This window comes from Cricetulus griseus (assembly GCF_003668045.3).
Source record: "Cricetulus griseus strain 17A/GY chromosome 1 unlocalized genomic scaffold, alternate assembly CriGri-PICRH-1.0 chr1_0, whole genome shotgun sequence".
NCBI lineage: Eukaryota > Metazoa > Chordata > Mammalia > Rodentia > Cricetidae > Cricetulus > Cricetulus griseus.
Window position 1 is genome coordinate 243,406,313 of NW_023276806.1, and position 25,695 is coordinate 243,432,007.

The 25,695-nt window shown below is 40.2% G+C and overlaps 1 protein-coding gene across 15 annotated transcripts in view; it reads left to right on the top strand.

Annotated features, from left to right (window-relative positions):
* Marchf1 (membrane associated ring-CH-type finger 1) overlaps positions 1–25,695 on the top strand; it is a 630,089-nt gene that overhangs the window by 532,501 nt on the left and 71,893 nt on the right. For 14 of the 15 annotated variants that reach the window (XM_035450825.1, XM_035450824.1, XM_035450836.1 and 11 more), the window contains one exon: positions 22,280–22,359. In XM_035450825.1, coding sequence (XP_035306716.1) covers positions 22,280–22,359 — 80 coding nt within the window. Of the gene's footprint in view, positions 1–22,147; positions 22,360–25,695 lie in introns of those variants that run through there. The other variant, XM_027388916.2, reaches the window with a different exon arrangement.

The following is a 25,695-nucleotide window of genomic DNA, read 5'->3' on the forward strand; positions in this document are numbered from 1 at the left end:
TCCCAGCATTTCTTCCCATAGCTTTCCTGAACGGACCATGAACTAGTCAAATATTTCTCATTTATGCTCTTGACACTCATGGTAAAACCAAGCAAATGCAGCCAATAATATTCATGTCATGTTATGATTTATCTGACATTTCAAAATATCTTCTTACACATAAATTCGTGTCTCACTCTTAAATTCACCTTTGGACAAAGTCTTGGGGTAAGGACACAATGGATCCAGATTCTATGCTTTGCCTAAATAACGGTAGCCTTTAATCCAGTTTCCAATAGACTGCAAATGTCCAGATACAACTCACCTATCAAAGAAATGCAATTGTAACAAAGACATAGTAACTTTCTCACATATTAAAAAATGACCTGGAATTATTCACAGAACTTAACACAAAAATTAAGGAGTAAGACTAGAGTAAAGCACAGATGAAAATCTGTGACCTTCAGTATGTAGAGGCTGTCTCTAGACGAGACACAACTAGTGCAAGTTACAAAATAGGATGCTGATATACTTTCTTAATATAATTTTAAAACTTTTGCAGTTAAGTGTTCTTTGGGTGAAGAACTTGGAAAAATTGTACAAAAATAAGTTGGCACTCATATAACTCAGAAATACACAGGCAAATAACTAGATAAAAATGTCCTTGATATTTCTGAATCCACTTTAAAAGATATTTGTGTTTCTAATAAGCATATAAAATATATTTCAGAGCATTAATCTGCAAATTTAAAACCATAATGCCACACAACTTCAAGTTATCATTCTCACCTCTTCCTCAAAACCATTCACCAATTACATATCAAATAAGGCACAACACTGTATACCTGGACACTGAAGGTCCACATTGTTTAAAATCTTCCTGTAAAGATTTGTCTCCTGTTTCCCTTCTTTGTAGTAAATTTTATTACTCACAGCTCTAAATGTATATTCTAGACCTGTACATTTCAAATGGAAATGCTTTGGACATTGCTGGAGAGAGGGCTCAGTGACTAAGAATGATTATTACTCTTGCACAGGACCCTGGTTTGGTTTCCAACACCCATGTCACATGGTTCACAACCACCCTGACTCAAGTTCTGGGACATCCAATTCCTTCTGGCCCCGATAGGTACTCTTTCTTTATACTGCATACTTGAACACACAGAATTACACACACACATACAGCACACCACCACACACACACACACCACACCACAGCAGAGAGAAGAGAGAGGAGAGAGAGAGAGGAGAGAGAGAGAGAGAGAGAGATTGAGAGAGATTCAACATACATTAAGATGAAAAGTAAATAAATGAATCTCAAATGGACTCCCAACTTAAAGTAAAAAGAGGACCAAACGACCAACCATGGGGGTGAGGGGAACACTGATCATCATGATGATAAATAAACACTAAAGGTTTATAACACTGGAGAGAAACTTACACATTGAGCAAATTCTGTGTGGCTGCAATGAAAATGAAAGACAGGTTCATGCCTGCGACCAAACAAAAGGTTTCCAGTATATTGCTAGATTGATACAGTTACATCACTGCAGAGCTACAGAGGACATTCTCAATAAATGAACTGACTTTACTGGCTAGGTCAGAACTGGACAACTGCCTGTTGCAGATGCTGTCATATGTTAGACAGGAATTAGTTCTCATTCACTCCATCCCTGACATTGTATAAGGACACTCTTCCAAAATTTATACATTTTACATCTTTTTCATCACCAGAAAAGTTTTCTGGGTAATTTTAGGGTAAATTTCTGTCCCTTAGATCTATTATATTTTTCATTTAGCAATTAACTCTTCAGCATGCTGTTCAGGAACTACTTCTGAAAATAAAGAGGGTGTATATATCTGTGTGTGTGTGTGTGTGTGTGTGTGTGTGTGTGTGTGTGTGTATACATACAGTGTATATACATACAGCTATACAGTGTTGTGCCTTATTTGCTATGTAATTGGTGAATTGGTGAATGGTTTTTAGGAAGAGAGAGAGAGAGAGAGAGAGAGAGAGAGAGAGAGAGAGAGAGAGAGAGAGAGTTCTGCACAATATTTTCCCACTTGTAGTTCTGGAATGTTGTTTCTTATATATTATTAATGTATCACTAAATAAGAAAATGCATTTGTAAATGATTATGCCTGATTTTTCTTGGTCATATCCCTAAATTATTTATTGGGCTCTCCTTGTGCATTGGATCTCAACTGGTCAGGGCAGCAGGAGGTAACAGCCCTAGGATCTTTTGAAACAATAATTAATTTTCAGAATGCCAAGGCCAATTGGCAGTAGTTAACATGGCCCCCCAGAGCACAGTCATGACTGAGATGTCATGGAGACAGCTTGACTTGTATTGCCTATGAATGGATTCTCCAAAAGCCTAATTTGAAATTACTGCCTTTAATTATACTGATATAAATGCATTTGATATATATATTATATATATATATATATTATTATATAAACTTTGATAAAATTAATGCAGCTGGCCTTCTGTTTGTTTTCCCCATTTCGATACACTATACAGTGTAATCTTTTGAAGTAAACATCCATTATAACAAATGCTTCATTTCAAAGAACATATTATTTCACTCATCCAACCAATTGTTGTTTTTCCCTCCCTATCTCCATTTCAATCCTGCACCTATTAAAGGGATGAACAAATTTCCCAAGCTCTTATAACATACCAACTAGCAAATTAAAACCATACATTGCTGCTGAATGAGACTGTGCATTTAAAATATTTTAATTCACTGTTACCCTCAATTACCACATTTTCCTTTTCAACAGACCCTGCCAATTTCAAAATCTTTAAAACGCATGCTCTTCTCTGCATGCTATAATTATGTCATTTTCTAAATAAGAATGTGTATGTATGACAAAGGACACAGATGATGGGCATTTATTTCATACATTTCTCGATTCCAGTTTCCAATAATAGGATCTCAAGATCCAAATAAAAATTTTACTTCAATTCATTTACTCTGTTAAGAGATGGGGTTGCTCTCTCTACAACGCAGGGCTGGATTTCTTCATTGTTCATTGTGAAATGGTTGTTATTTCTAACTCTCCTGCAATCAGGATAAGATTTACTAAGAACAATTCAACTCAGCTCAACTATCAACAAGCTCAGTTCGATAAAATGCTACAATTACAAAGACCAGATCTACTCCAGGACTCTCCGTTGTCTGCCTGTTCAGTGCAGAACACCAGAAGGACATCATTTCCACAATGAGTAGGCATGGCCACTTCACTTTTGTATGCAGTGAAAAGAAAGAAAAAAAAGATTAGGTGTTGCCTATGGCAACTTCGTAATCACTAGACAAAGATATAGCTGATGAAAATAAATTCTGGAAGAAAACAAGATGAATATTCTATGAGAGGTTAAAGCAGGTCCTTGGAGTTCAGAGAAACAGTTGTGTAAAGTCTGGAAAACTTACCTAGTCTTGAGAGGCACTTCACATCCATGCTTTGGTGGTTTTCTCTCTATAAAGGCATGGAAACAGAAGTACAGTCATGTTTTGAAATTGCAAATGTGATAGATTTTGTTGGAACTAACAGAAATGGATGAGTCAATACCAGAAAATTAAATTAGAACCAGAACATAAAGGCCCTAAATACCAAACTGGTCCTTGTACTTAATTTGATAAGTAATGAGGAGTTACTGAGACCCTTCTGAGAAGAAAAGTATATGATCAGGATGGTAAGATGCAGAATCAAAATCTCAGAACTCCTTGGAATGCAGAGCACAAGAAAATGGAAGGCAATAAGAACTCTATTTTATTTCTTAGTAATCGACTATAGTAAATTAAAGGAAGGTTGGGATACAAGACTTGATATGTGTATGGTGGGACAGAGACAGAACACCAGATCTACATACTGGGCACTTGGTTAATGGGAATTTTACATAAGCAGGACTAGGAAATTAGTGCATGCCAACAGGTTCCTGAGAAATATCTAATGTCTCTCAGATTTTTTTCCACTGGAGTGAGATAAATCATTATGCACAGACTCCCACTCTCCACTTTTAGTAAGCATTGTCCCTAATAGTATTAACTCCCTCCTGTCTGGCTTATGAAAGGACAGGTGTGTACAAGTGGAATCGGGAAATAACAAATAACTGATGCACACTTGAGGTGTGACAGTGACATTGAGAAGTTGGCTGCCACATATCTGTAGCGTGTAAGTATTAAGAAGGTTGTTTGACATGCATGACAATTTCATGACCAGTTAGTCATTTATCAAAACAACAGGTTGTTCTGGTCATTTATTCTATGTTTTAATAGGAAACATGTGATAGGATTCCCTGTTGTTAGTTGTTTCTTACATTTATGACCTACTGGAAGAGGCTAGTCTTCCTCTAAGAGTTCCTCTCCAAGTGGCATCTATGGTCAAAGGCAAATTTGGTTTTCTCTATTTTTTTTTTTTTTTTTTTTTTTTTTTTTTTTTTTTTTTTTTTATTTTATTAGTTCTAGTTAGGGAACAAGCTTATTTCAAGTCCCTTCTCCCTCTCCCTCCCCTCACCCCCAAACTTTCTCCCCCACCCCCAGCCCATCCCCCCAACCCCATCCACCCACTACTCCCCAGGCAGGGTAGGGCCCTCAACGGGAGCTCAGCAAAGTCCACCAAGTCTTCCTATGCTGATCCTGGGCCCTTCCCCATGTGTCCAGGGCCAGAGTGTAACCCTTCATATGGGATGGGCTCTCAAAGTCCCTTCTTGCACCAGGGAAAAATACTAATCCACTACCAGAGGCTCCCTGGAGTGCAGAGGCCTCCTTATTGACATCTATGTTCTGGGGTCTGGATCAGTCTTGTACAGGCCTCCTGGACAGCATCTGAGGTCGATGTGCTCTCCCTTGTTCAGGCCAACAGTTCCTGTGGGTTTCTCCATCCTAATACAGACCCCTTCGTTCTTCATTCCTCCCTCTCTTCAACTAAATTCCCGATTTCGGCTCATTGTATATCTGTGGATGTCTGTCTCTGTTTCCATCAGCCACTGGGTGAGGGCTCTAGGATGGCATAAAGAGAAGTCATCAATCTCATTTTAGGGGGAGGGTTTTTAGGTTATCCTCTCCACCATTGCCTGGATTGTCAGATCGTGTCATCCTTGTAGGTCTCTGGAGATCTCCCTGGTTCCTGATCCCTTCTCGGGCCTACAGTGGCTCCCTCTGATATCGTTTCTCTCATCTTGCTCTCTTTCCTCTATTCTTCCCCCAACTCAATGTTTCTGCCCCTCCATTTCCTCTCCTCTTCTCCTCTTCTCTTGCTCTTATTGTAGCAGCTCCTTCCCCCCCCACCCTCATGCCCCCAATTAGTTCGGGAGTTCATGCCATTTCCATTCCTGGGGACCATTTAACCCTTAGAGTCCTTCATGTTTCCTAGTTTCTTTGGTGAAGAGCATTATATACTGGTAGTCTTTTGTTCTATGTCTAAAATTCATATATCAGTGAGTACATACCTTGCTTGTCTTTTTGTGACTGGGTTACCTCACTCAGGATGGTTTCCTCTAGTTCCATCCATTTGCCTGCGAATTTCAAGATTCCATTGCTTTTTTCTGCTGAGTAGTACTCCATTGTATAAATGTACCACATTTTCTCAATCCATTCTTCAATAGAGGGGCATCTAGGTTGTTTCCAGGTTCTGGCTATTACAAACAATGCTGCTATGAACATGGTTGAACATATGTCCTTGTTGTAAGTACATGCCCTATTTGGGTATATACCCAAGAGAGGAATGGCTGGATCTTGAGGTAGACTGATTCCCATTTTTCTGAGCAACCGCCATACTGATTTCCAGAGTGGTCTTACAAGTTCGCACTCCCACCAGCAATGGAGGAGTGTTCCTTTTTCTCCACATCCTCTCCAGCATAGATTGTCATTGGTGTTTTTTATTTTAGCCATTCTGACAGGCGTGAGATGGTATCTCAGAGTTGTTTTGAGTTGCATTTCTCTGATGGCCAATGATTTTGAGCACTTTTTTAAGTGTCTTTCAGCCATTTCAGATTCCTCTGTTGAGAATTCCCTATTTAGTTCTGCACCCCACTTTTTAATTTCGTTGTTTGGTGTTTTGGTGGCTAGCTTCTTGAGCTCCTTATATATTTTGGAAATCAGTCCTCTGTCAGATGTGGGATCGGTGAAGATCTTTTCCCATTCTGTGGGTGGTCGTTTTATCCTACTGACTGTTTCCTTTGCCTTGCAGAAGCTTCTCAGTTTCAGGAGGTCCCATTTATTAATTGCAGACCTCAATGTCTGTGCTTCTGGCGTAATGTTCAGGAAGTGGTCTCCTGTGCCAATTTGTTCAAGGGTAGTTCCCACTTTCTCTTCTAGAAGATTCAGTGTGGTTGGATTTATGCTGAGATCTTTGATCCATTTGCACTTAAGTTTTGTGCATGGTGACAGGTATGGATCTATCTGTAATTTTCTGCATGTCCGAATCCAATTGTACCAGCACCATTTGTTGAAGATGCTGTCTTTTTTCCATTGTATAGATTTAGCACCTTTGTCAAAAATAAGGTATCCATAGGTGCGTGGGTCGATATCAGGGTTTTCAATTCGATTCCATTGGTCTATCAGTCTATTTTTGTGCCAATACCAAGCTGTTTTCAGAACTATGGCTCTATAGTAGAGCTTGAAGTCGGGGATGGTGATGCCTCCAGAAGATCCTTTATTGTAAAGAGTTGTTTTGGCTATCCTGGGCTTTTTATTTTTCCATATAAAGTTGAGTATTGTTCTTTCAATGTCTGTGAAAAACTGTGTTGGGATTTTGATGGGGATTGCATTGAATCTGTAGATTGCTTTTGGCAGGATTGCCATTTTTACTATGTTAATTCTACCTATCCATGAGCATGGGAGATCTTTCCATTTTCTGGTATCTTCTTTAATTTCTTTCTTTAAAGTCTCAAAGTTCTTATTGTACAGGTCTTTCACTTTTTTGGTTAGTGTTACCCCCAGATATTTTATGTTGCTTGTGGATATTGTGAAAGGTGATGTTTCCCTGATTTCTTTCTCATTGGATTTATCATCTGTATATAGTAGGGCTACTGATTTTTTTGAGTTAATTTTGTATCCTGCTACCTTGCTGAAGGTGTTTATCAGCTGTAGGAGTTCCCTGGTAGAGTTTTTCGGGTCACTAATGTAGACTATCATGTCGTCTGCAAATAGTGAAAGTTTTACTTCATCCTTTCCAATTTGTATCCCTTTGATCCCCTTTTCTTGTCTTATTGCTATAGCCAGAACTTCAAGTACAATATTGAAGAGATATGGAGAGAGTGGACAGCCTTGTCTTGTTCCTGATTTTAGAGGAAACGCTTTGAGTTTCTCTCCATTTACTTTGATGTTGGCTATTGGTTTGGTATATATTGCTTGATCATGTTTAGATATGTTCCTGTTATTCCTGTTCTCTCCAAGATCTTTATCATGAAGGGATGTTGGATTTTGTCAAAGGCTTTTTCAGCATCTAGTGAGATGATCATGTGGTTTTTCTTTTTCAGTTTGTTTATATAGTGGATTACATTGATGGATTTTCGTATGTTGAACCATCCTTGCATCCCTGGGATAAAGCCTACTTGATCATGGTGGATGATTTTTCTGATATGTTCTTGTATTCGGTTGGCCAATATTTTATTGAGTATTTTAGCATCGATGTTCATGAGGGATATCGGTCTGTAGTTCTCTTTCTTAGTCATATCTTTGTGAGGCTTGGGTATCAAAGTGATTGTAGCCTCATAGAAAGAGTTTGGCAATATCCCATCTGCTTCTATTGTGTGGAACAGTTTGAGGAGTACTGGAATTAGCTCTTGTTTGAATTTCTGGTAGAATTCTGCAGTGAAGCCATCTGGCCCTGGGCTTTTTTTGGTTGGGAGGCTTTTGATTACTGCTTCTATCTCATTAGGGGTTATAGTTCGATTTAAACTGTTATCTGATCTTGATTTAATTTTGGTAAGTGATATTTATCCAGAAAGTTGTCCATTTCCTTTAGGTTTTCCAATTTTGTGGAATACAGGTTTTCAAAGTATGACCTAAAGATTCTCTGGATTTCCTCAGTGTCCGTTGTTATGTCTCCCTTTTCATTTCTGATTTTGTTAATTAGCATGCTCTCTCTCTGCCTTTTGGTTAGTTTGGCTAGAGGCTTGTCTATCTTGTTGATCTTCTCAAAGAACCAACTCTTTGTTTCATTGATTCTTTGTACTGTTTTCCTAGTTTCTACTTTGTTGATTTCGGCTCTCAGGTTGATTATTTCCTGGCGTCTACTCCTCCTTGGTGAGTTTGCTTCCTCTTGCTCTAAAGCTTTCAGTTGTTCTGTCAATTCTCTAATGTGACTTTCCTCCAGTTTCTTCATGTGAGCACTTAGTGCTATGAACTTCCCTCTTAGCACTGCTTTCAGGGTGTCCCATAAGTTCGGGTATGTTGTGTCTACATTCTCATTAAATTCTAGAAAGTCTTTGATTTCTTTTTTTATTTCTTCCTCAACCAAGGAATGGTGCAATTGGGAGTTATTCATTTTCCACGTAAATGTAGGTTTTCTGCAATTCGTATTGCTGTTGAATTCTAGCTTTAATGCATGGTGGTCTGATAAGATACAGGGGGTTATTTCAATACTTTTGTACCTGTGGAGGTTTGCTTTGCTGCCAACTATGTGGTCAATTTTTGAGAAGGTTCCATGTGGCGCTGAGAAGAAGGTATATTCTTTTGTGTTTGGATGGAATGTTCTATAGATATCTGTTAAACCCAGTTGTGTCATAACTTCTTTCAGATCCTTTGTTTCTTTGTTAAGTTTCTGTCTAGTAGTTCTGTCCAGTGGTATAAGGGGGGTGTTGAAGTCTCCTACTATAAGTGTGTGTGGTTTTATGTGTGGTTTGAGCTTTAGTAATGTTTCTTTTACAAAAGTGGATGCTTTTGTATTAGGGGCATAGATGTTCAGGATTGAGACTTCATCTTGATGGACTTTTCCTGTGATGAGTATGAAATGCCCTTCTTTATCTCTTTTGATTGCTTTCAGTTTAAAGTCTAATTTGTTAGATATTATATTGCTACCCCAGCTTGTTTCTTGAGCCCATTTGATTGGAAAATCTTTTCCCATCCTTTTACTCTGAGGTATCGCCTGTCTTTGAATTTGAGGTGTGTTTCTTGTAAACAGCAGAAGGATGGATTCTGTCTTCGTATCCATTCTGTTAGCCTGTATCTTTTTATGGGTAAGTTAAGACCATTGACATTCAGGGATATTAACGTCCATTGTTCATTGGTTCTTCTTAGTTTTGGATTTATTGTTGGTGGTATCATTGCGTGTGGATTTTGCCCTTCTGTTTCTTTTTGTGTTTGGTGAAATTCGATTAACTACTGACAGTGTTTTTGTGAGTGTAGTTATGTTCGTTGGGTTGGAGTTTTCCTTCCAGAGCCTTCTGTAGTGCTGGATTTGTTGATATGTATTGTTTAAATCTGTTTTTGTCGTGGAATATCTTGTTTTCTCCATCTATAGTGATTGAAAGTTTTGCTGGGTACAGTAGTCTGGGTTGACATCCATGCTCCCTTAGTGCTTGTAGGGTATCTATCCAAGACCTTCTGGCTTTCAGAGTTTCCATTGAGAAGTCGGGTGTGATTCTGATTGGTTTGCCTTTATATGTTACTTGGCCTTTTTCCTTTGCTGCTCTTAATATTTTCTCTTTATTCTGTAGATTTGGTGTTTTGATTATTATGTGTCGGGGCGACTTCTTTTTGTGGTCCAGTCTGTTTGGTGTCCTGTAAGCTTCTTGTACTTTCATAGGCATATCCTTCTGTAGGTTGGGGAAGTTTTCTTCTATGATTTTGTTGAATATGTTTTCTGTACCTTTGAGCAGTATTTCTTCACCTTCTTCTACACCTATTATTCTTAGGTTTGGCCTTTTTACGGTGTCCCATATTTCCTGGATATTTTGTGTTAGGGTTTTGTTGGACTTGAGGTTCTCTTTGGTGGATGAATGTATATCCTCTAGCGAGTCTTCAGTGGCTGAGATTCTCTCTTCCATCTCTTGAATCCTGTTGGATACACTTACATCTTTAGTTCCTGATCGTTTATCCAACCTTTCCATTTCCAACATGGTCTCATTCTGTGTTTTCTTTATTGTGTGTATTTCAGCTTTCATGTTTTGAACTATTTCAAGAGCTTCCTTCACTTGCTTGGATGTTTTTTCTTGGCTTTCTTTGGATTCTTTAAGAGATTTATTTATTTCTTGAATTTTTTGGTTTGTCTTTTCCTCCAATTCATTTAATTTTTTGTTTGTTTTCTCTTCTATTTCTTTAAGGGATTTTCTTGTTTCCTCTTTAAAGGTCTCTATCAACTTGCTGAGATAATTTTTGAGGTCCATCTCATCTTCATGCTCTGTGTTGGGCTTTTCAGCTCTTGCCGGAGTGGAGTCCCTAGGTTCTGGTGGTGTCATGTTGGTCTTTGTGTTGTTGAGTGAAATCTTATTCTGTCTTCTCCCCATATCCTTTTAGTGGGTGCGGGTGGGTTCTCTCTATCTCCTCTTGTGGCCCAGTGGTGTGTGGGGGCTAGGAATTCGATGTCCACAACTCTAGATGATCTCGACGCTCCTGGTGGTCTCCTCGCTAGTTCCTAGTTTCTTGGTCGTTCGGCGGAATGGAAGAGTGGGGTGCTACCAGATTTGGGGCACAGGGAGCTCCTCCCTGCCTGGGCTTGTCTGGCCCAAGCCGGCAGGCTCAGGAGGGGGTGGTGGGATGGGGGTGGTGGGGTGTTCTGGCCTGGAGTCGGGAGCGGGCAGGAGCTCACTCACCTAGTTCCAGGTCAGTCTGCGGCGGCGGAATGTAAGAATGGGGTGCTAGCAGATTGGTGGGGCAGGGGGCTCCTCCCTCTCTGGGCGTGTCTGGCCCAAGCCGGCAGGCTCAGGAGGGGGTGGTGGGATGGGGGTGGTGGGGTGTTCTGGTCTGGGGTCGGGAGCGGGCAGGGCTCACTCACCTAGTTCCAGGTCAGTCTGCGGCGGCGGAATGTAAGAATGGGGTGCTAGCGGATTGGTGGGGCAGGTGGCTCCTCCCTCTCTGGGCGTGTCTGGCCCAAGCCAGCAGGCTCAGGCGGGGGTGGTGGGATGGGGGTGGTGGGGTGTTCTGGTCTGGGGTCGGGAGCGGGCAGGGGCTCACTCACCTAGTTCCAGGTCAGTCTGCGGCGGCGGAATGTAAGAATGGGGTGCTAGCGGATTGGTGGGGCAGGTGGCTCCTCCCTCTCTGGGCGTGTCTGGCCCAAGCCGGCAGGCTCAGGCGGGGGTGGTGGGATGGGGGTGGTGGGGTGTTCTGGTCTGGGGTCGGGAGCGGGCAGGGGCTCACTCACCTAGTTCCAGGTCAGTCTGCGGCGGCGGAATGTAAGAATGGAGTGCTAGCAGATTGGAGGGGCAGGGGGCTCCTCCCTCTCTGGGCGTGTCTGGCCCAAGCCGGCAGGCTCAGGAGGGGGTGGTGGGATGGGGGTGGTGGGGTGTTCTGGTCTGGGGTCGGGAGCGGGCAGGGCCTCACTCACCTAGTTCCAGGTCAGTCTGCGGCGGCCTTTTTTTTGGTTTTTCGAGACAGGGTTTCTCTGTGAAGCTTTGGAGCCTATCTTGACACTCGCTCTGGAGACCAGGCTGGCCTCAAACTCACAGAGATCCGACTGCTTCTGTCTCCTGAGTGCTGGGATTAAAGGTGTGTGCCACCAACGCCTGGCTTTGGTTTTCTCTTAAAAGATACTACATTCCACTCTTTGGGATCTTCTGGCCTGGGGACTGCAGGCAGGTCTACTTGCCCAGCAGAAAAAGCAACCTAGAGACTGCTGATATCTCTGTGCTACTCCTGCCCCCACTCAGGGGAGAGGTGAGCTTGGGCCCTTGTCACAGGCACAACTTCCACATGCACACTTTGGGATCTCCTGGCCTGGGGACTGCAGGCAGGTTGACTCACAATGGCAGATCAAGCAATCCAGAGTGTGCTGACATTGCTGTGCTAGTCCCACACCCACCCACCAGGAGAGGGAGTGTCTCAGACCCACCTGCACCCACCATGAGACCCATCAGAGTATTGGACCTGCTTGCACCCACCGGAAGAGAACCTTGCACCCATACACACCAGGAGAGGAAGAGACCCCACCTGCACCAACAGGAAGAAGGAATAGGAAGACAACAATGTAAGAACACATTCAAGAACAGAAAAACAATATGGTGTCACCAGAGTATAGAGACTCTACACCAGCAAGACTAGAACATTGCTACACAGATGAAGCAGAAGAAATGACCTTGAAAACAACTTCATGAAGATGATAGAGACCCTAAAAGAGGAAATCAGAAAATCCATTAGAGAAATGGAAGAAAAAACAAAAAAAAAATCAAGAAATGGAGGGAAAGACAAACCAAAACTTGAAAGAAACAATTCAAACAGTGTAAGGCTTGAAAGATGAAATAGAGACAAAAAAAAAAACACAGTCTGAGGGAATGCTGGAATTAGAAAAGATGGGTAAATAATCAGGAACTACAGATGCTAGCATAACCAACAGAATACAAGAGATGGAAGATAAAATCTCAGGTGTTGAAGATACACTAAAAGAAATAGATTCAATGACCAAAGAAAATATTAAGTCCAACAAATCCCTAACACAAAATATCCAGGAAATATGGGACACTATGAAAAGGCCAAACCTAAGAATAGTAGGCATAGAAGAAGTTGAAGAAAACCAACTCAAAGGTACAGAAAACGTATTCAACAAAAACATAGAAGAAAACTTGCCCAACCTAAAAAAAGAAAGACATGCCAATGAAAGTACAAGAAGCTTACAAGACACCAAAGATAGCTGCTTCAGCACCTGCATTGGGCCCAACTTCCACCTGCCCACTCTGGGAACTCCTGCCCTGGGGTCGGAAGGCAGATTGAATTGGCCTTTTGGACCAGGTGACCCTGACCCTGCTGAGATTGCTGAGCCACTCCTGGCCCCACACAGTGCAGAGTGCAGACTGAAGAGGTGAGCTGCTTGGGCCCCTGCTTTGATCCCAACTTCTGCTTGCCCACTCGGGAACTCCAGCCCTGGGGTCTGCAAGCAGGTCAACTAGGCCACTGAGGACTAAGCAATCCAGAGTCTGCTGACATCTCTACCCTAGTCCTGCTCTCACCCACCTGGAGAGGGAGTGCCTCAGACATGCTTGCATCTACCTTGAGACCCATTAGAGTATTGGAGCCAATTTCACTGACTGGAAGAGAGAGAGCCTTGGACCCATACACACCAGGAAAGGAAGAGACATCACCTGCACCCACTGGAAGAAGAAATGGGAAGATGACAATATAAGAACACATGTAACAACAAGAAATCCAATATGACACCACCAGAGTCTAGGGACTGTACACCAGCAAGACCTGAACATCCCAACACAGATGAAGCAAAAGAGAACAACCTTAAAACAACTTCATGCAGATGATAGAAACCCTAAGAGAGGAAATGAGAAAATCCTTCAGAGAAATGGAAGAAAAGACAAGCCAAAAGATACAAGAAATCAAGGAAAGCCAAGAAAATACAATTAAACAGCTGAAGGAAACAGTTCAGGACCTGAAAACTGAAATAGAAACAATAAAGAAAACACAAACTGAGGGAATGCTGGAAGTGGGAAAGAGTAAACAACCAGGAACCACAGATGCAAGCATAACCAACAGAATACAAGAGATGGAAGACAAAATCTCAGACGCTGAAGATAAATTCATCAAGCAAATAAATGTTAAGTCAAACAAATCCTTAACACAAAATATCCAGGAAATATGGGACTCCATGAAAAGAACAAACCTAAGGATAATAGGTATAGGTGAAGAAACCCAACTCGAAGGTGCAGAAAACATATTCAACAAAATCATAGAAGAAAACTTTCCCAACCTAAAGAAAGCCATGCCAATGAAAGTACAAGATGCATACAGAACACCAAATAGAGTAGACCACAAAAGAAAGTCCCCTCGTCACATAATAATTAAAACAGCAAACATACAGAATAAAGAAAGAATATTAAGAGCAGCAAAGGAAAAAGGCCAAAAACATATAAAGTCAAACTATCAGAATTACACCGGAATTCTCCATGGAAACTCTGAAAGCCAGAAGGACCTGGATAGATATTCTACCAACTCTAAGAGAACACAGATGCCAGCCATACTACTATACCCAGCAAAGCTTTCAGTCACTATAAATGGAGAAAACAAGATATTTCACAGCAAAATCAGATTTAAACAATATGTAACCACTAATCCAGGAGGCATCACCATCCCTGATTTCCAAGGTCTCCTCACTGACACCCACATTCAGGGGGTCTGGATCAGTCCCATGCTAGTTTCCCAGCTATCAGTCTGGAGACCAAGAGTTTTCCCTTGTTCAGGTCAGCTGTTTCTGTGGGTTTCATCAGCCTGGTATGGACCCCTTTGCTCATCAGTCATCCTTCTCTGTGTCTGGATTTCAGTTCAGTTCAAGGTTTAGCTGTGGGTATCTGCTTCTACTTCCACCAGCTGCTGGATGAAGGCTATACGATGGCATATGAATTAGTCATCAATCTCATTATCAGGAGAGGGCATTTAAGGTAGCCTCTCCACTATTGCTTAGATTGTTAGTTGGTGTCACCTTTGTAGCTCTCCAGACATTTCCCTAGTGCCTGATTTCTCTTTGAACTTATAATGCCTCCCTCTATTATATTATCTCTTATCTTACTCTCTTCTCTTTTTCTCCCAACCCAACCTCCTTGTCCCATCATGTCTTCCTCACCTCTCCTCTTCTCCCCTTCTCATTCTCCTAGTTCCCTCACCCCTCCTCCCATGCTCCCAATTTGCCCAGGAGATCTTGTCCCTTTCCCCTTCTCTAAGGGACCATGTATATATCTCTCTTAGGGTCCTCCTTGTTTACCAGACTCTCTGGCAGCCGGGGCTGCAGGCTGGCAATCTTTTACTCTATGTCTAAAATCCACATATGAGTGACAGCATACCATGTTTGTCTTATTTTGACTAGGTTACCTAGCTCAGAATGGTTTCTTATAGTTCCATCCATTTGCCTGAAAATTTCAAGATTCCATTGCCTTTTTTCCCACTGAGTAGTACTCCATTCTGTAAATGTACCACATTTTTTCTATCCATTCTTCGGTTGAGTATTTAAAGAAAGAAGTTAAAGAAGATACTGGAAAATTGAAAGATCTCCCATGTTCTTGGATGGGTAGGATCAACAGAGTAAAAATGGCAATCTTGCCAAAAGCAATCTACAGATTCAATGCAATTCCCATCAAAATCCCAGCATAGTTCTTCACGGAACTTGAAAGAACAATACTCAACTTTATATGGAAAAACAAGAGACCCAGGATAGCCAAAACAACCCTGTACAATAAAGGAGCTTCTGGAGGCACCACCATCCCTGACTTCAAGCTCTATAATAGAGTTACATTCCTGAAAACAGCTTGGTATTGGCACAAAAATAGACAGGTAGATCAATGGAATCAAATTGAAGACCCAGATATCTACCCACACACCTAAGAACACCTGATTTTTGACAAAGAAGCTAAAATTATACAATGGAAAAAACAAAGTATCTTCAACAAATGCTGCTGGCATTACTGGAATCTGGCATGTAGAAGTCTGCAGATAGATCCATATCTATCGCCATGCACAAAACTTAAGTCCAAATGGCTCAAAGACCTCAACATAAATACAGCCACATGGAGCCTCTTAAAAGAGAAAGTGGGAAGTACCCTTGAACAAATTGGTACAGGAGACTGCTTCCTGATCATAACACCAGTAGCACAGATACTGAGATCAACAATTACTAAATGGGACCTCCTGAAACTGAGAAGCTTCTGTAAGGCAAAGTGCACAGTCAACAAGACAAAATGACAGCCCACAGATTGGGGAAAGTTATTCGCCACCCCACATGTGACAGAAGTCTGATTTACAAAATTTACAAAAAACTCTTGCATCTTATATTAAACCATAATGCTTATCTATGTTTAGCTACATGTCTTGGTCCCTTTTCTCAGTAAGGCATTCTCATCTTGCTTCTACTGGCCAATCAGCATTTTATTAAACTAATACAAGTAACAAATCTTAACAGTGAACAAGAGCATTATCCCACATCAACCTGGTCTTCATAGTGAGTTACAGTCCAGCAGGGGCTACATAGTGAGGCTCTGTCTCAAAATAATGTGGTATAAGATGACTCAGAGGGTAAAGGCAACTGCAGACAAGTCTGATAACCCAAGTTCGATCCCTAGACCCACATGATGCAAGGAAAAACTGACTCCTTCAAGTTGTCCCTAGACTTTGAGACACATTGTCTCCTACTGGCAAATAAATAAGCAACTATAACTTTTTAAAAGCAACTTCAAAGCACTTCACTTTAAGACCATTCTCGATCATGTGGTCAGACCATTGTACAGATGATTGCTGTGTGGTGATTCTTAGGAAGTCCACAAACTTCCTAAGATGCCATGTGGTAATTTTTCCTGTAATTGGGTGGGAAAATGTGAACTTCTAAACATGATCTCTGTCTTTGTTTTCAACCCTGAGCTCCAAATGCTACTGATGTGAGAAATGTATGATTTTAAAGTTAAATGAATTTAAAAAGCAAAAAACTTCAGTCACTGCCCGCTAAAGAACAATCCCTCAAGATTTCTTATTTTCAATTTTATTAATATCTTGTGGCAGCCTCTGGAGAGAGTTTTGTCCTCCAAGGTTTTAACAAACTGGATGCCTAAGTGTTCCTGGCTGGGGAACTGGTGACCAGTTTTCTAGTTACAGTTAAGCCAGGTTTAGCTTCCAACTTATTTTAAGTTTTATCTTTATCTGGCAATGACAGGCCTCTTGGCTAGATAACATTTCCAATATTCCTGTAATAAAATCATACTAATTTAGCTACAGTGGCCCCTGGTTATTTACATAGATGAGCAGTCTCAGCTAAGCACAGGATAAGTGGATTTCTTTGCTCCTCTAGGCCTAGGAGAAAACATAACTAGATCCATGTGTTCCAGTAGCTCATACCTCCCACTGCCCATAAAATGCTGGACTGGCAGGAGCATGGAAAGGAGGAATCAGTCTTTAGGATCAGGTCATGGTTTCTTCCAAATATACCCTGGTGTGTCTTCCACTACACTGCCCCAACCTCATACCTGCTTCCCGAACTATGAATCTGCTTCAGAATCCCAGCGGAGCCTTCAAGAATACTGACCTCCACACCTGTTCTGGGATCTCATTCCACAGAGATTCTAGATCCTATTCAGGCACATTATTATTAAAACCTTGCCCCCAAATTCTCAATTTAGCCAAGATTGAGAACTGTGGGCCTGTGGCTACTGCATACATTCTTCAAGGAAACAGGACAGATTCCATTAATCAACCCAAACATGATTTCCTAAGAATAAATACAGAGTTCTTACATCTTGACATCTCATTACGACTTTGGGATCTCTACAAAATGGTCATAAGATCAATGAATTCATGTCATTATATTAACTCTACTTTTATTTAGTGTAATGACTATATCTAAGTGAAGAGGGGCATGTTTAACCAAAATGTTGAGTAAATAAGGACAATCACTTCGATATTAAAGAGAGAGAAATCCGAATATTTGTCAATATGTAAAATTATTCTTATTATTAAAATTAGCAATTTTAAAGTATAGAAACATAACAATAAAAAATAAGATTTTTCATAACATTTCCAGCCAGAGTTGATCACCATCTCCAGATTTTTGCATATTCATGTGAACATGCAACCAACACCAACAAAATTGCTCAAGCAAGATTACACTGTATACAATTTTGAAATTGTAATATATTTAAAAAGTGTGTGTTTATAATAGGATGATATAGGGTAGGATATGTTCAATGTACATTTGTATAACTGTTTGAAATATACGTCTATAACAGTGTCACATACAATCAATATCAAAAAGAAATTTTTAAAGTGAAAACAAGTTAAAATTAGCATTGAAATGCTGGCATAGGAATATATGTGCATATGTATGCTATACCTGATTTTATTTACTAGCTTGTATATTTCCTAGTAGATAATTAAACATTTGGGTTACCTCTAATTTCTTGATTTTACAAATAGCTAAAGTGACCACCCTTGTAGAAATTTGTCTTTGAACAATTTTACAAGGATTTTAGCAAAATTTATTTTTATGAATAGGATTCTTACTATATATTATATAGATATCTCCTATTTCAATAAAGTTTAACAATTGCCCTACAAATAAGTTGTCAAAATACAGGGTCAGAAATGAAGAGGTGGCTTAGCAATTAAGAGTGTTTGCTACTCTTTCAGGGGGCCTGAATTTGATTTCCAGAATGCCCTTCGGGGAACTCACAACCACCTGTAACTCTAGACCCAATGTACATGATGCCTTCTTCTATTCTCCACCAGCACCTACACATAGGACACACACACACACACACACACACACACACACACACACACAAACATGTCACATAAACATAAAGATAAAATCTTTTAAAATGTCAGATCACTTCAAAGGTCCATGGCAGTGTTAAATTTTCATACCTTAACTGCACTGGGTAAAGATGATTAGTATTCTTGAATGTACACACTTACACACTCATCCCTCTCTGCACAGCTCCTTTCATTTTACTCTCATTATTCCTTTTTAGTTTAAGTATTGGCTACTCTAGGAACTTTAAACCCCTCTCTACTCTATGATAGTCACTCTTTCTTCATCAGGCTCCCTGTCAGCAGGCTCTATATATACACATTATATACATGTATATATACACATGTATATACACATTATATACATCTCCCTGAAACCAAAAATCCTTTAGATGTTCTTTCTTAATTCATCACAGTACTTGCTGTATTATATGGGCCATTAATTCATGTTTCCTGAATAAATAAATCAAAAGTGAAATAAACAAGATTCATTTTCTCTCAATTTCTATGAAAGGAGTCAACATAACCTCAGTCTCACCTACATACTCTTAGTGGACTGCAGGCAGCCTTTTATAAACTAGACAATCAAATGACAACAAAAACAAGACATGGAAAATGTAAGACAGAGAATAAGAAAGCCCCATGCACACATTAATAGTAGAGGGAAACTAGCTTTTAATCAGCTAGAGACCTGTTGAAAGATTCTAGAATCTCCGTGGACTTTCTAGAACTGACACTTCTGCAGAGAGGAGAGAGATTCACCCATTGATCCTTGTCTAGGAGTTACTCACTGGGATATTAACTTATTGTACACTTCAGATTCTTGTCATAAAAGAAAGGAACCAGAAGAGACCAAGACCAGAGAAGGAGATAGGGACAACTGTGGGTGGGAAGCAACCAGCATGTAGGTAAGTTCAGGAAATGCTCAAGAACACAGGTGTTATCTTCTGTTGAGATAACCAGATGATCATGGATAACATAATCTTCGATTTGAGCTATCTGAGTATACTTAATGGGACAATGGACTGTTTCCTAATAACAAAATGTTGTCACTGTGGACCCAAACACTCTACAAAGGAAAGCTGTGTATTTATTCAATGATAAATGTTTGCCCTAATATAACATGTACTACTGTGCAGACACATGAGATTACAAAATGAGTTTGTGATTATTATGCCTCTCTCATCATCTTTGCACAGCTTGAGACTCACACATACCTGTGCTCACCACGATAATATCAACAGCAATTTGAGCACACTTGTGGCCTCATTCATTTTTTTTAAGTGGGAAAGAATTAATCTTCAAAAATAATTTTCACTCAGTGCTTAGTCTGTTCAGAAATCCCTACTAATCTCTAGGGATATGTGAGGGGTATAAGATACAAATCTAAGGAAAGTACCATTATTGGTTAATGAACAGAAATACAGTTTATAAATGTTCTTGTATACCTGTTGAAAGAATACAGAGATGTTATTTTATGAATTTAAATTGTTTATTGCCTTTTTCTGTAATTTTTTGCTTGTTTATCTATTGGGACATGCCTATACCCCAATAGTTCATATGAGGGGGTGAGAGGTCAATTTACAGGACCTAGTGCTTTCTGTGTTCCATATGGGTACAGATAACTAACTTCAGGTCATCAGGCTTGACAGCAAATACCTTTATCAACTAAGCCATCTTGGCAGCTCAAAACAGTGTTATTTTGAAAGAAAAAATAATAACTTGAAAGGAGTCTTGATACAGATACTGAATACCATGGAACATGCGTTGGTATTGAAAGATGTTCAAAGATCACGAGAGACAATATTCATGAGGTGCTGGAAATGTACAAATCAGAAGTCCACAGAAGTCATGTATCAGATTGAGAACATGTTCACAATGTTTTCCTTTCAGCACATTGTTTCACCTCCCTGGAATGTCTGCGTCTCTTCTTTAATGAACCCCACTTGCCTTTTAATGTGAGACAAACCCTCTCCAATTTATTGTCAGCCAAAGAATAGAAAAACATGAAATTTTCTATAACAGATATAAGACTAACAAAAACTAGTTGACATTATACACAAACTTATTGTCTTATGATTCTAGGGATCACAAGCCAAACACAGTTCCCATTGGGATAATATCAAGGTGCTGACAAGCTCACTTTCTTCTGTAGACACAAGGGAGGGATGCATTTTCTAACCTTTTCCAGCATCTCCAGGGCACTAGAATTCCTTACCTCAGAGCCTTTACCTTCCCAAGCACAGGCCTTCTGTCTGACCTCTTCTCCATCCTTCATTTTCTCTACCTTAATCCCACTGTCTCCCTCTTATAGAGTCCTACAATTGCCTTGAACCTGCTGGGAATTTTCAGAAAAATCTCTCTATGTCAAAATCCCTAGTTTAATCAAGTTTATAAAGACTCTTTTGCCATGGAAGAAAGCACATCTACAAGATCCAGAGATTAGAAGTCCAATGTAGTGGCATACTCCAAGAACTTGAGGGGTAGAGACAGGCAGATCATAAATTCAAGGTAATTTTCGACTGCACAGCAAACTCAAGGGAACATAAGTCTCCAGTACAGAGAGAGAGGGAAAGAGAGAGAAAAAGAGAGTGAATATCTAGGGATCAGATTGTTGACCTTAGAGTGCCAGTTTTCAGCCAACTCTGAATACTTAAGAAGTTTTTCTCCTCTTGGTTTAGAATTTTCTGAATCAACAGACCCTAAGTGTGTGACAATTCCCATATTTCTAACACAAGAATTTTGAGAAATACTTTGAAATTTGAAATCTTTCTACTCTTAGTGTTATTTTCTTAGTGACAAAATTATGTATTTTACGGATGCAGTCACGCCAGAATGTGTACCTGTCATTAGTTTCATTTTTCTTGTTCAAAGGTGAGAGGCTGCATCTCTGGTGATTAGAACATAGAAAAACAAAGCCTGACTCTTGGTGCATGCTTCTGTGTCTTAACAAAAAAGCCACTTCAATTTCTCAGTGTCCTCAACTGTACTTAGACATAATTATAGTGTTTACTACAAACACATATTGTGCTAATTGAATATACAGAAGTGGTATTAAATAACTCAAACCTGTCAATTATTTTCCATGTGTGAAATTATTGCAAAGATTAGATAAAGCCACAGTTTAAGTTTAAGTACAATAGTGAATCACCAGTCCACCCAAGCTTCAACCTATCAGCATTGTCTGCAATAAACACAACAGTATGAAGAAGTCAAGTGGAGTCAAGAACAGTTAGATTTCAAAAGAAAGAATTTGGTGAAATGTACTGAACTTTGTGCTAACCATCTCTATTATTTCAGGCTCTTAGCCCCAAACTTAGTATGTCATAGAGAGGGACAAACAAGTACGGAAGGTTAATATTGTTTTGAAAGATGGGTTTGTTTACTCCAATAATGAATTCACCACAAGAGTAGCTTCAGGCTTTTAAATGTTACCGTGTTTTCAAATATATGGTCTCATGGGGCCTTGTTGCTAACTCAAAGTATTATCTAGCAACCTGGTGACAATTTGATTATTCACATGCCTATCATGACCCTTCTCACATTTTGACATTGTAATCCTTGGCTTCATTGGGACCTTTAAACACTCATTTGTTTCCCAGGCAAATTGAGCTATTCCACTCCAGTGCTTATGGTAAATAGAATAGAAACTTGTGGAATCACCTTCCTCTCTCACAAATGAAGCAACAGCAGAGCAGTACAGTACATCAGCTGTTTCAAGTTCCTCAAATGAGTTTTACTTTTGCAAAACAAGTCCACTGACTTCCCACATTCAATGAGCTGCATTATGAGCAACATGACCAGCAGCCACGTTTGTTGCAATTTTTTAAATATGTGGAAAAAAAGCAAGATATCAACCATGTATTACCTTAATCAAGATGCCAAATTATCTAACTTGTTTCTCCAGGCAAGCAGTCCAACCACAGGGACAGCTCCCAGGAGCCAGTCAAGGTTGTCTGTCTGTCCATCTACTCAGGACATCTGCAGGTAAGTCTTGGGTAAATGATCCTATTCAGTATTCCTTAGAGCAGTATTTTGTAGTTTTGTTTCATGGCCTGAGAACTGGTGGCTCTTGCTTTATGGTGTCTGTGGATCTCACGTCCCAACCCCCGCTTAGCTTTCCTTCAGCTTGTCTTTATTTACCAACCTCTGGCCATGCTGTCATTTTCATCATTCTCTCTCTTTCTCTCTTTGTTTTCCCATGACTTTCCTTTTCATTCCCATTCCTCACCCTTGGCCTGATGCCTTGTCTAGATCTTCCATCTTGCATGACATGTCAGAAGAATCATTTGAGCATTGCACCCCTGTCATGGTGCTGAGCCATGCTAGAAAGGAATCTGGTAAGACAACAATAAAACAGAAGCCTAGGAGGAGGAGGAGGGTCTCTCAGAGATATGAGCATTCTGAAGAGCAAGCCAAGGTGAGAAGAAATGACTTTCACCTCCAGATCTCAAGTCCCAGCTGGAGAGAACTTAATATGGAGTCATCAGATTCATCCTCCACAGATGAGAGTCACTGGGTTCAGGCAAAAAGACGAGCTCAGATGAAATTCAGGCTGTCTCGAAGAAGGAGAAATAATAACAAATCGTGTGGAAGCTTGGATGTGTCCTCCACTTCCGACAGACTTGAACTTGTTGAGCAGGGATCCAAAGGTGAAAAGCACCAAGAGATGATGGAATGTGGGAGCCATTCTTTAGACATCTGTAGAGGAAAAGTGATAAGGTACCAAGAACGCAGTTCTCCCCTGCCACGGGGGTCCTTGGAGGAGAAGAGACTCGAAGGGAGCCATTCAGAAAGTAAAGGCAGATACTGCCACAGAGAATCTTACTTGCACACACTTAGAGAAAAAGAAACAATCACTAAGAGATTGTCGGAAATTGATTCGAATACTGAAATCCTGGCAGCTACAGAAGGGGGCGAGTGTGTGGATGACTCAGGGTTCCAAGTGAATACCTCTGCTCAGAAGCCTCCCAATGCCTATGATGATGAGTCTGATACTTTCGAAGTGTGCAGGTCAGTAGCTAAAAGGAGCGACTCGATACCACCCAAATATAGTTCTGTCTGGGAGCTCAGTTTGTGTTTGAACTTCCCTCAAAGTGTGACATTCATTTGTAATGTTACAGGTGGTATATAAGGTGGTAAAATGAAAAGCAGAAGATTTTGAGCATAGGTACAAAAACATATTGAATTAGATGTATTCTCTTTCTTTTAGTAAATGACTTATTCCAGAATAGAGCTTGCAAAAGCAACTGGGTTTTGTACATATTCTGCTTAAAACCATGATTGTGGAAGCAATAGTAATGATACAGTGTGGAAATATTCATTTTTGAATAAGGCCAGTCATCTGCAGCCTGACAGAAAGATATTCAAGCCAGAGGTTCTCAAAGGTCAGATTTTTGCATCCGAAAAATCTTCTTTGCTATTGGCTGCAATTTGTTCTTCAGTTGTCTGGTTCAGCAGGGTTACTCAAGAGCCAAAGGACAGTGACACGAGTCCTCGGCTTGTTGTCTGGGTACTGAGACCTCTAGGGAAAGAGAGCCACATTCACTTTACTGAGGATCATGCACTGGTGATTTTTTAACCCTGGGGACATTTCCTAGCAGTAAAACCATTTTGTCTTGTTTTTGGTTTGTTTGTTTGGGTATTTGTGGGTTTTTTAACCTTAAAGCATATATTACTTTTAAGTTAACTTAAAGTTGAAGAGTTAATGTGTGTTCTATTATTGCATACATAGGACAAATTTTAATTTTTTCATATTATACTAAATCATTTAAATTGAATTCGGAGACCAAGTAAAGATTTCCATTGCATAGCGATTATCTGGTCTTGTTTTTATGAAAGCAGAAGCTATTGTATAAAACCTGCTGTGTGCATGCATAGCAAACACATGCACTAGATAATATAATTCATGTCCACTCAGGCCAGAACAAGAAGAATCAAGGTCTGGATGTGAATAGCAGAACAATTTGGTCTCTGAAAGTTGTATCAGACAATTACTTATAAAATGTTCATTTGTTCCATTGTTTAAGCTTATTGTGCACTGGGCTTTATTCTGAACATTGGCCATTTATAGTGCATGGTATTTGCACAGTTCCTGATATGGTAGCACTTGGGTGCTACGTTATTGTTGGGTGAAGAACACAGATGCAAAAATGATTTCACAGTTGTGCATATTTACAATCACAGTGGAGGATTCAGAAATACATAACACATGGGCCAAAGTCACTCCAGAAATCAGGGGGAAAGTCAAAGGACAAGGGGACCTGAAGAAGGAAAGAAGCAGGAAGCCCATTCTGCAAAGGATGTGGCCACAGGAAGCCAAGAGGAATGAGGGACAAGGCAGGAGTGTGGCAGTCCAGAAAACCAAGAGCCTGCTACAGTGGACAGGATGTGGTGAGTGGGGGGAGTAGATGGTAAAGATTCAGATGAAGAAGTGGGATGGGCCACAATTTCCAAAGCCTTAAAACATGCTAGGGAATTTTACAGGTTTAGACATAAAGTGAGAGAGACTAGGGAAATGGTTCAATGGGAAGAGTTCCCGTGGCAATCACAAGAATATCTGAATTCTGATGCACAGCACACATATTTTCAAAAGCCAGGGCAGCAGCATGTGCCTAGAATCAACATTGGGGAGGCAGAGACAGGGGGATTCTAAGAGCTTGGCTCTTCTAGCCAAGTCAGTAAGCTCCTGGTACGCATAGAGATCCGGTCTCAAAACACAAGGTGAGGGGCCAGCAGGCTGGCTCAGTGTGGAAGGGTGCTTACCACCAATCTAGAGATCTGAGTTCGATAACCAAGAACCACATTACAGAAGGACAGACCAATTCTCCCAAGTTGTCAGAAGACATATATATATATATATATATATATATATATATATATATATATATATATATATGTACCTACACACACACACACACACACACACACACACGCACGCACGCACGCATGCACGCACGCACGCACACACGCACCATGCAAGTAAAGTGGCATTATGTGATTTATATTGGAATGTATGTTTCTTATAATTTTTTAATATAATTATGTGTCTTTTCTGAAAGCTTACACTATTTCTCATCTAAACTGAGAATGTCCAGCTTAAACCCTTTTGTTGTTACTTCCCAAATCTACTTCTAATAATACTTAATAAATGGCACTCATAGACACTAATTTACTGGTATCTTCTGGAGAAAAGGTAACATTTACAGCTAGAGCCAGAATGACAGGTTGTTTTACACCTCACAAGCGCTGCTCTTTGTCTGTTGTGGGGGAGGTACATCCAAAGGTAAGATATTTATTTAACTTAGACTTCCACAAGTGAGA